Source organism: Meles meles, chromosome 21 (genome assembly GCF_922984935.1).
Source record: "Meles meles chromosome 21, mMelMel3.1 paternal haplotype, whole genome shotgun sequence".
NCBI classification, from domain to species: domain Eukaryota; kingdom Metazoa; phylum Chordata; class Mammalia; order Carnivora; family Mustelidae; genus Meles; species Meles meles.
Genome location: NC_060086.1, coordinates 32,290,372 through 32,305,083, shown reverse-complemented (window position 1 = coordinate 32,305,083; position 14,712 = coordinate 32,290,372). Strand labels below are relative to the sequence as shown.

General features: G+C 44.8%; 1 protein-coding gene across 2 annotated transcripts in view; it reads right to left on the bottom strand.

Moving 5' to 3' along the window:
- Positions 1–13,986, bottom strand: part of PDXDC1 (pyridoxal dependent decarboxylase domain containing 1) — a 52,484-nt gene extending 38,498 nt beyond the window's left edge. For both annotated transcript variants that reach the window (XM_045992440.1, XM_045992441.1), the window contains exon 1: positions 13,792–13,986. In XM_045992440.1, the coding sequence (XP_045848396.1) occupies positions 13,792–13,812 (21 nt within the window). In that variant the 5' untranslated portion in view covers positions 13,813–13,986. The remainder of the gene's footprint in view (positions 1–13,791) is intronic.
- Between the last annotated feature and the right edge of the window lie 726 nt (positions 13,987–14,712).

The window sequence follows — 14,712 nt, the reverse complement described above, 5'->3', positions numbered from 1 at the left end:
CTCAAAACTTTTTAAGAAATGCTACTCAGTTTATCCATGTAAGTTCAGAAAAATGTTAACTTTAGGGATCTAGCCCAAGGATTTTCCATTTGTGTTCTTCTGAGTCTTAAGGCTTCTAGGAAGAACTTTGGGGAAGTGGGGATGGACAGGCAGTTGGGGCTTTTAGCTCCCTGCCCCCCACTAAGGAGATCAGATCTGTTTTATAACAAGAGTTTTAACTTTCACTTGTAGAAGAAATCACTGACAAGAAGAAGAAAAAAGTAAAGTATAGCATGTAAACTTCTGGTGTACCATTTGAGAAGTGAAGAAAGGAAGATTCAGAGAGGTAGAGTGACTGGCCTAAGGTTACAGAGCGAATGGGCGACAGAGCAGTGCCAGAGCCCTGGTTTCCTGACTCCTGTTTCTGACCTTTCTGGTACATCACACGGACCCCAAAACAGATGACAAAATAGCCGCATAGCCACGTCCAATATGATTTTACACAGGATAGAAAAATCATTTTAAAACTGGTGTTTGCAAAAAAAAAAAATTCACAATTTTAATGTAACCATGAAATGGGTTACAGAACAATCTCAAATGGTCTCTGTGTTCTAGGTTAATGATTGTGAGTAGGATGAGGAACAGATAATGGTCAAGAGAATGCATCTGAACTCCTCCGTCTACTGGTCATGTTCCTCATTACCCTTACTCTCTGTGACCCTCCAGGGTGTTCCCAATCATCTGGCCAAATGAAAAGATAAACAGCTCTGTTTGATCAACCACACATCCCCGTTTCATGCTTGTAACACTTGCCCTGTCTGAAATGTCCTTCTGCCTTTTATCTTTCCAGCTATTAAATCACAATTCTATACTTCCAAGAAACTTTGATGGATAAAACCACTTCACTCTCTTGTATTCTCTTTAAAGATAGCAATACTGTTTTTGCTTAACCATAGACTCTGGATCTGGTGCCTGACAAAAAGAACTGTATTTATGGGAACAGAAACACGTGTATATGGAACAGAACATGTGAAACCGGGGCCATTCTCATATGCAACTGCCATTTATCCTTATGATTCCTTGACATCCTTTACTGTGGATTGCCTTAGAGATGATCTTTCCAGTATATTCTCTCCAATAAGATTATAAGCTTCCTGAAGGCAGTGATTCAGACTCTACTCATTTTGACTGTTTTTGTAGGATTAGGGGCCTCAAGTCGGCTTGATTCTTGGACTGTCATGTTACATCTGAAACCCCTTCGGGAGGCAGAGCATGACGGGCATCAACACACCGGCTCTAAGTGCAACACAGCTAGCGTTTTCCTATAGGACTGGAACATGGTTTTCAGTTGAGAGTAGAAGAAAGAGCTGACTTAGTTTAGAACTTGCTTCTTATGAACAGTACTTATGTTTAAACACGAGAATTCACATGTGATGACAAGACACACTGCGAAAGGCAGGAGGGAAACGCAGCTTCGCGTTCTCCGGTGTGAGTCTCTCTGTACAGAGCCCATGCTCACTGAGAGGAATGGCTTACATTTAAATTGTTCTGGCTCCTCCTCTCATGGAGGAAGCGAAGTCGAGGGTGGAGCCGGTGGCAGAAAGTGGGTGGCTAGGGGAAATGACATTATAGTTAACGTTCAGTAAACTAAATCCGAGTGTCATGGGGCTCCAATACCACACACCCTCAAGGGCTTGTAAACTGGAGAAATCCAAAATATAAAGAGTTACCCAGCTGCAGGATAATAAGACGATCCGTCAAGGCATGCTCTAAGAAAAATGTGTATTTGTTAATTGGTTCCTTCAAACTAAAAACCATGCCTCCTCAGGCTTCTAGTGAGGGCAGCTGTGATTATCTAATTCATATTTTTTTTAAAGATTTTATTTATTTATTTGACAGAGAGAGATCACAAGCAGGCAGAGAGGCAGGCAGAGAGAGAGAGAGGGAAGCAGGCTCCCTGCTGAGCAGAGAGCCCGATGTGGGACTCGATCCCAGGACCCTGAGATCACGACCTGAGCCGAAGGCAGCGGCTTAACCCACTGAGCCACCCAGGCGCCCCCTCTAATTCATATTTCTTATCCTCAGTTCCTGTTACAGTGCCAGACAAGGCAGTTGCTAATAAACAACAGAAGGGCAATAGCCAGACACAAACCTAAATGCGTGAATGATTAAGTTTTGTATCATGGGATGTCTGGGTGGCACAGTCAGTTACGAGTCTGCCATCGGCTCAGGTCACGATCCCAGAGTCCTGGGATCAAGCCCCACATGGGGCTCCTAGCTCAGCAGGAGCTTCTCCCCATCTGTGGTGCCCCTGTTTGTGCTCTCTTTCTCTGACAAATACAATCTTTACATACAGACATACATACATACGTGTAGACTGCTTGTTTTAAAAAAAAGGTATCTATTATTCAGTATTTAGATTAAGATTGTTTTAGGTTCTTGAGGGGGAAAAGAATAGTATTCTGTGCTAGGTTCCTAGGAAGAATGTCCTATCACATATATATATATTTTTTATTCCTTAGCACCAAGCTCAGGATGTAGCACAAAAAAGGGTTCAATGAGATCTGTGATCCTGTTAATCACTAACAGTTACTGGACTGCTTCCTATATTCCAGGCAGTATGCCAACTAATACTTTTATATGTATTATTTCCTGACTAATCCAAAGGCAGTTAGTATGCTTTAGGACGGGAACTTATTTTTTTAATTTAAATTCAATTAATTAACTTAGCGTATTATTAGTTTCAGAGGTAGAGTTCAGTGATTCATCAGTCTTATATGTCACCCAGTGCTCATTACATCAAGGACCCTCCTCACTGTCCATCACCCAGTTACCCCACTGCCCCACCCCCCTCTACTCCAGCAACCCGCAGTTTGTTTCCTAAAATTAAGAGTTTCTTTTTTTTTTTTTTTTAAGATTTTATTTATTTATTTGACAGAGATCACAAGCAGGCAGAGAGGCAGACAGAGAGAGAGAAGGAAGCAGGCTCCCTGCCAAGCAGAGAGCCCGTTGCGGGGCTCGAACCCAGGATCCTGGGATCATGACATGAGCTGAAGGCAGAGGCTTTAACCCACTGAGCCACCCAGGCGCCCCAGATTAAGAGTTTCTTATGGTTTATCTCCCTCTCTTACTTCATCTTTGTTTTATTTTTCCCTCCCCTCCCCTACAATCCTCTGTTTTGTTTCTTAGATTCCACATATGAATGGGATCATATAATTATCTTTCTCTGACTGACTTATTTTGCTTAGCATTATATCCTCTTGTCCCATCCACATTGTTGCAAGTGGCAAGATTTCATTTTTTGATGGTTGAGTCATATTCATTATGCATATATCCCACATTTCCTTTATTCATCCATCTGTGGATGGACATCTAGGCTCTGTCCAGTTTGGCTCTTGTGGGCATTGCTGCTGTAAACACTGGGGTGTTAAGGCCAGAATTTAAAACAAAGCCTGTACTACCCTAACCACTAGTGCTCTTAACCACTAGGCAATGCTGCTTTCCAATTTTATAAAATAAGTAAACAAAGCAACTCACACTTTGAAAAAACCCTGTACTCAAAAGTCTTAATTAGAGCTAAGGCCTTCCTCTAAGCTTTTTAAAAGTAGGCTCCACGCCCAGCATGGAGCCCAAGGCAGAACTTGAACTCATAACCCAGAGATCAAGACCTGAGCTGAGATCAGGAGTCAGGTGCTTAACCGACTCAACCACCCAAGTGTCCCCAGACCTCGTGTTAAGATGATCCTTCCTTGATTAATGCTTTCAGCTAGATAAAGTGTATCGGAAGGCTCTCCCTAGTGGGAAAATTTCACACTGTCAACTAGATGACTAGATGACCAAAAACTTACCTCCAAACCAGGGCATTTTCAAGAGTGAAGGAAGCATATTAATAATTAAGCCACAACAATAGGTATAAACTGGGAGCGTCCTGGGCCAACCAGGATGTAGTTACCCTGGCCTTGACTAAAACGGTTATTCCACAGCTCCTGCCCTTGTTCCGTCTGGCGGAGCCCATGGAAATGGCTATGGTCACGGCTGTCTGAGTTACAAGGTAAAATCAAAGACAATGTATAATTTGCAAATAGTGCACCTGAAGTCCCAGTATTGCAAAGACTTCTTTTCCTACCTATAAATACATCTGAATCCATTTTCCCTCATTGAAATCTTGAACAAAGTGACCTGACTAAAAATCTGGGGCCTACCAGGAACAACTTCAGGAAAAAAGGTCCCTCTGTTAACGAAAAGGTCAACAAATTCCAACCAATCCTTTAGAGGCCAGGGGCCTTTAGCTGTTTCCTTTCCATTGTCTTTCCTACCAACCTTAAGCAAGCCAATCCAGGCTGTAAAGTATGTGAGTGTGGGGGGTTTTCAGATGCTTTTCTAGGAAAGGGAGCAGGAGGTCAACTCAGACTTTTGAGCTGGACACCCATGGCCTCTGCTCACCCAGGTCTCTAAGGCTTGAAGAGGCTTGCAGCAGTCAGACTTAAAACAGTGCAACAAAGCATTTACAAAGTGTGTGTACCTAATCACAAAATCACTACATGCTCATTACTGACGATTCAGAGACAGCTATTAGACTGTTAGTTGTTAGGTTGTAAATTCATAAATTATATTTCAGTTACGGCTGATTCTGCTGTGTAATGAAGTGGATTCAGTATTTTTGCTTCAATTATATCTAACAAAACACGTGGTATGCCTTAATGCAATTTCAAGGCTAAAGACGAGCCATTCAGTTGTTTGTACGATAATTGTCACAGAACTGCAACAGCTCATTTTGTAAAACAAGCTCTACCATTTGTTATTTTACAAACATTTAAGAGCCTTTTTTTTTTTTAGATTTTATTTATTCATTTGACAGACAGAGATCACAACTAGGCAGAGCAGCAAGCAGAGAAAGAGAGAGGTAGGGAAGCAGGCTCCCCGCTGAGCAGAGAGCCTGATGGAGGGCTCTATCCCAGGACCCTGGGATCATGACCTGAGCCGAAGGCAGAGGCTTAACCCGCTGAGCCACCCAAGAGCCATTTTTATACTAGTTGATCTTCATCACTTTCAGTCAGTGTGGAAGAGTAAAATATCCTGCCACTATCAGAAGAAATATTACACTTGTAATGTTAAAACATCATGAATTAAAGTTCTCAATTTAAATGTTGGAGGAAAAAAGTCAAGAGTCAAATGCAAGGCAAAACAGTAAAAGAAGTCATGGAGTAATTCTCAAGTTTTCCAAAAGCTAGTAGGAAGTTCTAAATTTATCTGGAGTAGGGCAGCAGGGATTAGCGGGAAAAAAAATCACTTACTTTTGCTCTAGGCTAGAAACGTATCAATTCAGTATAAAGTAATGCTGGCACTATTCCTACCCTTATTTGGAAATACATCCTATTTGTTTTGTTCTATTTCATTTGTTGAAAAAGGTTTTATTTGTCAGAGAGAGAGAGGGAGAGAGAGTGAAAGCACAAGCAGAGGGACTGGCAGGCAGAGAGGGAGAAGCAGGCTCCCACTGAGCAAGGAGCCCGATGCGGGGCTCGATCCCAGGACCCTGGGATCATGACTGGAGCCGAAGGCAGGTGCTTAACTGACTGAGCCATGCAGGCATCCCAAGTTCTTTTTCATTTTTAAAAACCTGCTGACCATGACCTGCTAAGTTGATTTGACATCCCATATACAGGATGTAACCTGTGGTATGGATGTTGGGAGTTATTACCAAGCAGATAAATAATCATTTGTTAATAAAGTTTATTGACCAAGAAGTTATTTATAAGAACCTTTCAAAAGTGGAAACTGCAGTAGAAAAAGAATTTTAGGGCATAAAATTCGACAACAACTGCTCTACAGTCAATTTTAGAATGTTCTCACAGCTTCCAAGCACGCTTAATCAAGCTCTTGTATACATTTCCTCGGTGGAACCAATATGACAACAAAAATCATATACTTACTTTCAAATGAATTAGGAGAAAAAAATAACACCTCAAAACCTGAATTCTTAGACACTACTGTTTAGCAAAATCTAAGTTTAAAAAGGGGGGCAGGTGACAGAACAGAAAGCGTATGTGGGACCCACTGTTAAGAGGCGCAAGGGAACTTTTAGGGGAGATGCGAATGTTCCGTATTTTGATCATGCTCGTGATTATATGTCTGTATATAACCGCCAAAATGCAACCTGGATCATCGAAGTGGGTATTCTTATTACACATAAATTGTCCCTCAATTTTAAAAAGGTGAGTGAACCGATTTAAAGTCAATTTAGAAGAAACATTAAGCAAATAATAGTGTAAATGGCATACTGATGTGGCAAAATTCAAAAATGGTATATGAATAACGGCTATTTAGGAAATACAGAGCTAACCCTTTAAAGAGAGGCAGACCCCAGAAGAGAGGGGAAAAGGAAGCCTAAAATGTAATCTTAAAATCTAAAAAGCACAACATTCATCAACAGAAGTGTTTTTCATTGGCCGAATGTTCATAATTGGGGAGTTCCAGGACTATTACCAAAGAAGAACTGAGGCATGTGAGAATGCCAGCTGCTCATACCGGACAGAAGACTGTGGTGTCATCAAACGCTAGTTGACAACATATGCATCAGACATGTTAAAAGAAAAAATCACCACCTCGGAGTCTGAGTGGCTCAGTCAGTGAAGCATCTGCCTTCAGCTCGAGTCATGATCCTGGGGTCTAACCCCACATCGGGCCCCCTGCTCAATGGGGAGTCTGCTTCTCCCTCTCCCTCCCACCCTACTCGTGCTCTCGCTCTCTCAAATAAACAAACAAAAATCTTTTTAAAAGAATCACCCCCTTTCTTCAATCAAAGCAATCAGAAAAACTCTAAAATCCTGCTTGTTTTTTGTTTTTTACGATTTTATTTATTTTATTTGGAAGCAAGAGAGTGAGAAAGGAAGCATGAGCAAGGAAAGGGGCAGAGAAGCAGATGCCCCAATGATCAGGGAGCCCAACTCGGGACTTGATCCTGGGACTCGATCCCAGGACTCAATCCCAGGACTCCAGGATCATGACCTAAGCCAGAGGCAGCCACTTAACTGACCAAGCCACGAGGGCGCCCCCAAATCCTGTGTTTCTAACATACTAACTACTGTGGCCTTCTACATCTTTCTAAACAAGGTGAATCCTGGAGAGTGATAATCATGCAACTATCATCAACTTTCTTAAAATCATTTCTTTTCCTCCCCAGTGAAGACACGGTGTCTGCTATCCAGCGCTAGCTCAACAAGCACCCCCAACACTACGCATCTCTGAGCAGCACCAAGCCGCCGTTCCAAGAACACAGCTGTTCCTTTCGGGTCAAGGACAAGAGAAAATTTTTGACAGGGATTCTCTGGGAAGTTGATATAGTGCCTTGCAAACCTGGCTTGCTGTCTTGGCATCTCAATTTCTCCATTTGTAAATACTTTTGCCTGATTTCAACAGAATAGTTTTTTTCACTAAGAACTAGGCACTATTGGGTGGGTTAAGCCTCTGCCTTTGGCTTGGGTCACGATCTCAGGGTCCTGGGATCGAGTCCCACGTCGGGCTTTCTGCTCGACGGGGAGCATGCTTTCCCCTCTCTCTCTGCCTGCCTCTCTGCCTACTTGTGATCTCTCCCTGTCAAATAAATAAATAAAATCTTAAAAAAAAAAAAAAAAAAGAACTAGGCACTACTGTCTGTGTCTTCTAAGAAGTGGATACTCTTGGAAAACCTTTTTAACTATCACGGACTCTATGCTTGAGTGTGTCTGTGAGAACATGAAGACATACTGTAATCACCGGCTCATTAAGGAGCTTAAGATTTCTAGTTGAAGGATATTCAAATATTCCATCGGGCCTTAGGAACTAATCTTACCAATTCATCAAGAGGAGAGGCAAAACAGAACATATGGGGAAGAAAAGGGTCAAAAATAGCAGGGAAGTAAGAATCTGGTAGAGATAAGGAGGCAGCAGTTAGTAACATCAGATCAAACCTGCCACGGAAGCATGCAGAGGGTTTAAAAAAGGCATTCAGATCACTCACCTTAAGATATGTGTTGGGAATGCTAGGGATTCAAGTCTAAGTTTCAACAACGTATTCCTCGAGACCACTCCTCTGAAGAATCAATTCATTCAGGCTTTACATGTATCATGAATAAATGCTTCCCAACAACACCACAGATGGAAAAGTACCACACACCAGGCAAGCTCTATTTCTAAGACGTTTACTAGTTCATCTGGAATCACACACTCATTCTGGAACACACCAAAAAACTGCCTACAAAAAAGCATGCTAGAGTCACTTGAAAATAGAAGTCTTTCACTGAGATGCGCTTCTTATAGGGAGTACTTCCTAGGACTTGGTGGGGATAAAATCAGAAAGATAAAGACACCCATTATCCTCACCATTATCACTCTGTCCCTTACTGAATGGGAACTCTGTAGAGCTAACGCCGCTAGCCACGTCTCTCTGAGGAAAGGAACCCACCGATTCTGAAGCCTTTGTATGGTATCTATGCATCTTCAGACCTTCAAGGCTGAACTGTGTGAAAGTGCCTACATTCAACTGTTTTTAATGCACAAAACCCACACAACCTCATAGGATTCCACCTAATACAATGTACAGTCTAGTAAGTAATTCAGTCCCACCAGGGTCCTGAGATCACTGTAGCTAAATGTTCCATGTCACGGAGTCACATTTTATTTTATTTTTTAAGTAAACTCCCCACCCAGTAGGGAGCCCAACACAGGGCTTGAACTCATGACCCTGAGATCCTAAAATCGAGACCTGAGCTGAAATCGAGTCCGACACTCAACCCAACTGAGCCACCCCAAGGAGTTACATTTTTTTTTTTTTAAGATTTTATTTATTTGACAGACAGATCACAAGCAGGCAGAGAGGCAGGCAGAGAGAGAGAGAGAGAGGAGGAAGCAGGCTGTCCGCAGAGCGGAGAGCCCGATGTGGGGCTCGATCCCAGAAGCCTGGGATCATGACCTGAGCCGAAGGCAGAGGCTTTAACCCACTGAGCCACCAGGCGTCCCCAAGGAGTTACATTTTAAAGTGAAGGCTTTATCTTGCTGTTTCTGCTTTTCCACATATAGGAAGAAGGTTTTATTGGAAGAGTGTACTCCTCCCTCAGTTCTTTTAAACTCAGAATGCATTTTCTACAGAAATAAAAAGTGGACAGGGTCCCAGGCTAGACCACAAAGACTATGTAACTTTAAGGCAACTAAATATTTAGCATTTAATAAAGCAAAAAACAACCGCAATAACAGAAGTCAAACAAAAAAATAAAAATTAATGAATATTTTTGTTTTGAATACTGCTTGGGAAAATAGATATAAGCCAGATTTTGGACATTTTCAAAGTGACTGGAAACATATTTTTTAAATACCTGATTTAAACTCCAAAATGTGAAACGGGTTTCCTTTCCCTTATGATCTACCGGCAATTAATATGCGGCACAGCTGTACTGTAAAGTAAGCATTGACTTATTTTATTTACATTTTTTAGAAACTAGAAAAGACATGGTTCTGAGAGTCTACCTGAAGAATCTCTTCTACAAAGATCTTTCCTGGACGCTCAATTCCACGCGTTCCCCTTTTTATCCTTAATACCTTTCATCCCACCATGCTATAGCGGGATTTGTCGAAAGAGGTATGCCCCTACCAGAACATTACCTCCTGCAAGGATCAGGTCTTATTCACTTCGCGTTTCTCTCAGCACTGTGCTCTGACCAGAGCCGGGCTTCAAGAAAAATTAGAACCCAAAGCAGGCCACTGCTTTAGATGAAAACAGCTGACATTAAACACAGGCAACTCCCCTCTATAATTTTAACTCATAATCCTAGATCTGCTGGCACACACAATGGACTGGGGACCATGAACGGCTCGGCCACTGACTGCCTCTGCAATCGTGAATAAATCAAAAATCCCCAAGGCCATAAATTTTTAGGATCAGGAACTTCGTACCATATGTTCCTGGACACCCAGCATTTGATAATCATTTACCACTTTGGCTGCCAAGCACCTGTATGCAAAACCCTTACATGATGATGATATAGGGATCAGCTCTAAATAAATGTTAAAATTATAGGCCATCATCTCCCATCCCCTTTTCTTGTTAAGATCTACAAAGTCAGACCACAGAAAATCGTTCTTTCCTTTTTTTTTTTTTTTTTTTTTTTTTTCATTTGAAAATGGTTATTTCAAACAGGGCTAACAGGTATTCCTTTCGTGAGCTTTTAAAATACAAAACAGGAATAGAAATTCTGGTAGTCTTTATCAGTAATAATCAGGAACGTTCCAGTCACGCTCCCATTGCTCCTTATAAACTTACTATCAGTAAGATGAAACAATTTTCCAAAAACAGGTCCAAAGGGGGTGGGGGAGAAATTTTGCTTAGAAGGAGTACAGGAAAAAATAATGGGTTGGGTTACAATTATTTTGATCTGAAGCAGGGTCAAAGTTGCCTCTTGTAGAGACAAAAAGTAAATATACAACAAATAAATGAGCCCCACTCTCTAGTACTGCCCAAGAGAATCGTCTGTGGTCATGGAAATGTTCTCTGTCCGCACTGTCCGGTCATGCAGCCACAAGCCACACCGTCACTCTAGAGCACTTGAAAAGTGCCAACTGAGAAACTGCATTTTAGATTTTAATCTTAACTAATCTAAATTTAAGAAGCCAAATGGGGCTAGTGGCCCCCCTACTGAACAGTGCAGCTTCAGATTCTCTAAGTCCGTGGGTCTCAACCAGCGGCAGTCTCCCCACCCCCCAGGGAACAACTTCTTCATTAGCCGACTCTGGTTCTCACACTACGAGAAATGCTGCTGATAGAGACCAGGGATGCGGTTCAACATTCTACAATGCACAGGCCAGCTTCTCCCCACAGGCATTATCCAGCCCAGAATGCCAGCAGAGCTGAGTTTAAGTTTACTCAAGGCTGGAATTAAAGTAAATGCAAATAAACTGCAATACGCTTTGTCCAAACATAATACCCAGGAAGAACGAGCTTTTTTAAGGAACAGGAAAACGTCTGGGCTGTTGTACAAGTTTAAAGGAGCAGGTTTTTTACTGAAAAGTGTATGCAGGTGTGTTAACTTAAGATCTAAAGCATCAGAATAGTTATTTCCTGTGGCATTTTAAACGTGATTATTAACCTAAGTAAACACTGTGAGACTATGCGACAGGGCCTTGCCCCTTAATGAGTAGGACACAGAGTACTGGGGGGCTGAGCCCCCTACTACTACTCTTCCAGTCTGAATGCCTTGCCCCTTCAATTGACTTCTTGAGACCTCACTAATTTCAGATACAGCGGAGAGTGCTGGGAAAAAGAGCAGTCAGGACAAGAAAACGGCTCTGTCATGGCAGGTCTCGCATCTACATATTATCTAAAGAAAAGGCAAGCGTACAGAATTATTTGGACCAAAGGAAATGTACTGACTGATTGTACTAGATGAGGATGGACTACTATATTCAGAGAGAGCTATTACTTGAAATTAGAGGATGGGAATCAAATAACATTGTGGTTTCTGTAGCCAGTGTAAATTATGCAAGGATCCGTTTAAATGGGATCATTCAGGACTGCTCAAATAGTTTTGTATTAGCAATGTACAATTTAGCAGAACAGCCTATCCCTCAAAGAAACAGGATTAGCAACACAATTCAATGTTTTTACTTTGATTCAAACTGTTTTTCAGAACATGAAACCCTCAATGTTCACATAGCAATTCTTCTTCTTTTCTGCCCACTTAGCACCAACCGAAATCACTCATTAGATGTGAACAGGGAATATAAAAATAAGACACAGTCTTAGTCCTCAAGCACTTGCATTCAGAATTTCCACACTGGCCTAAGGCAGAAACTTCCAGCCCACACATTCTTAATTCCTCAAAGATCACTGCCATTTTTGTGAATGCTCCAGCCGTAGGCACTCTGGAATCTCATCGCACTCCAGATCCTCGTTTGGAGAGTTTACAATCCTTTGGCATCAATTAACATTTATAGGGAGAAACCAGTATAATCGACTAATTAAACGCCAGAAAAGTAGTATTTAAAGTGGGATTCCAACCCACTATTTTTGCAGATTTGCCTGTAAGAAACTATTCTTAGAGGAAAGGTCACGCCAGTTCTTTAGGTTTCGAACTGAAAAGACGCAACGCCCATCCTGTCTTATGAAACTGGACAGGAAACAACACAGAAGAGGCAATTTTAGTATCATTTTATGCTCAACTACTGGCGTAACACAGGTGACCCAGACCAGGGGTTCTCAGCCTCAGCACAACACTAGGTGCCAGCAGCACCGCCAACCGCCCCCCCCCCCCGCCACCCCCCAAGCTGTGACAACCAAAATGTCTCCAAACGAGCTGCCAAATGTCCCCTAGGGAACAAAACTGCAACCGTGGTTGAGAATCACTGACCTAGCCTGTAACTCCAAAGTACCACAAGGTAGGGGTGCCTGGGTGGCTTAGATGCTAAGCATTTGCCTTTGGCTTTGAGGAGAACCTGCTTCTCTCTCTCCCTCTCCCTCTGCCTGCAGCTGCCCTGCTTGTGCTTGCTCTCTCTCTGTCAAATACATTAAAAAAAAAAAAAAAAAGTACCACAAGGTAGACACTGTGTACTAATCAAAAGCCTGGAAAGACTTTATTCCTAGCCAGCAAAACACATAAGGTTAAAAACATAATCTTTTTCTATTGACTGCCTTCCACCCAATTTATAAGAAACCTTCCACGTAATTTATGAGGTGTAAGCTATACATCCGGCTGAACTGGTACAATTACTCCCTTCAACTTTCCAGTGACAAGAGAACCAATCTACAGCAGATGCCACACGGGGGGGGGGGGGGGGGGGGTATCCGCACCATGACAAAGTGTGACATTTCTGCCAGTTCAAAACCAAAATAAGGCAGCAGTGCTCCCGAATTCTGCATGCACAAAAGAACAGGGTCTGCACGAGCAGACTCACAAGCTCGAAGACGAGGAACTTGGAGGGAAGACAGGTATCCAAGCACTGGTTCTCATCTGTGAGCCCTAAATCAGGGACAATTAGAATCCATCCCCCTTGCCAGAGTACTGAGCCAGGTACATCCCGCGGCTGCTCCCCCAGGGCAAACCAGAGGAAAGCGAGGCTATCTGGGCACTTCGGATTCCCACACACCCGCCACCGGAAAGGGACAGTAACCCCCAAAACGCAACTCACCACCTACAGAAGACCCACCCCTTCTTGACCTCGGGGCCAGGGGAGGAGTGGGCTCTTCACAGGTGTTCACAAACTACAGCGTCAGAATCATGTGCGGGAACTTGTTAACAGGCAGATCCCCGTCCCGCCCCCACTGAGGGTCCGACCCCGCGGCCGAAAATCTGGCTGTTTACCAACGGCCCCAGGGGCTCGCTAGTCATGCTGAAGTTGGAAACCCACTGCTTCAACACTGTTTTCCCCGACTTGGAGACCACAGAAAACCTACAGGCTTGAAGTTGGCTCCGAAACCACCGGAGCTTCTGTCCACGCTCTTCTGGGGCCGCAAGTGGCTAGCTGTCACCCGAAAGAGGGAACCGAGCTCGGGCAGGCCCCAAGGTCGGCCCCGCGGCTCCCGCGCCGGACTCGGGGCAGAACCGGCCCGGCCTCTCTCGGCCCACGGGGACCCAAGGGGCTCCCGGCTCCATGACGTGACCAGGCCTCAGCCGCGAGCGCCCAGCCGGACGCCCTCGCGGCCAGGCCTCCTCAGGCAGGGCCAGTTAGCCCCTGGGCCCCTCCCCGGTCACAATGGCAGCTCGCGACCGGGAAACAGTCGCCCCGGAGCCAGGAGACCCCGGGCCGCAACGCCGCCACCTACCCCCTACTCCCAGCCCGAGTACGGACCTTCTCCAGGGACGCGTCCATGGCTGAGGCGGCCGGCGGAGCCCGATGGAGGCTCCACGGTCCGAGCGCTACTTCCGCCTCCCGCGGCCCGCCGCGGTATCCACGCTGGCAGCGCTGACGTCCCCCGCGGCCGCGGCCGGCGGGGCGGAGACGAGGAGGAGCTGCCTGGCGTTGCCGCGGGGTGGGAAATCTGCGGGGCTCCGGGAGGAGGGGAGGAGGGGAGGAGGGGAGGCGGGGAGGCGGGGAGGCGGGGCGGGCCCCTCGGGGTGGGCGGGGCCCTCTGGGCTTCCGTACCTGGCCATCACGCCGGCCAGCCCTAACGTTCCCAGGTGAGGGGGGGAGGCACTGTGGAGTCGCTCCCAACACTCAGAAGCCCATTGCAGGCGTCGGGGTAGACATATCATAACCGCCAGTGATCACTCCTGCGCTAAGAGTCTGGAAATGCTAGTGACGCACCTGTACTTCCGGGCCTAGGCTTCCAAGTTGTCCCCACTGTCAACATCCCTCAGGAATGGAACAGGCCATGCACCACGGAAGGGCGGGGCTGGCGAGCGCCCCCGCGCCTGCGCAGGATCGGCCGTTGACTAGGCACCCCAGGAGTTTGCGGGGCTTCAGGTGTAAGGGTCTCCAGTGACGCGTGCTCATAAAAGGGGCTGGTGCGATCTGGGGTATTTGTCTCAGATCTTCCCGCAGGATCCAAGACGGAAAAGACTTTGAGACAGCTGGTCCAGCTTCCTCCATTATGTGGAGTCGTAATTATGACTTGTCAGGTGATAATAATAATACAAATAATAATAGTCCACTGCACCTGTTCCACTTTATAGTGCAACGACCCTGTGAGGGAGAGGTCGTTATTCATTTCCCAGGGCCAGTCTAGGTGGGATCCAGCCCCAAGCACCCTCACTGCGGCGCCTGTGCAGT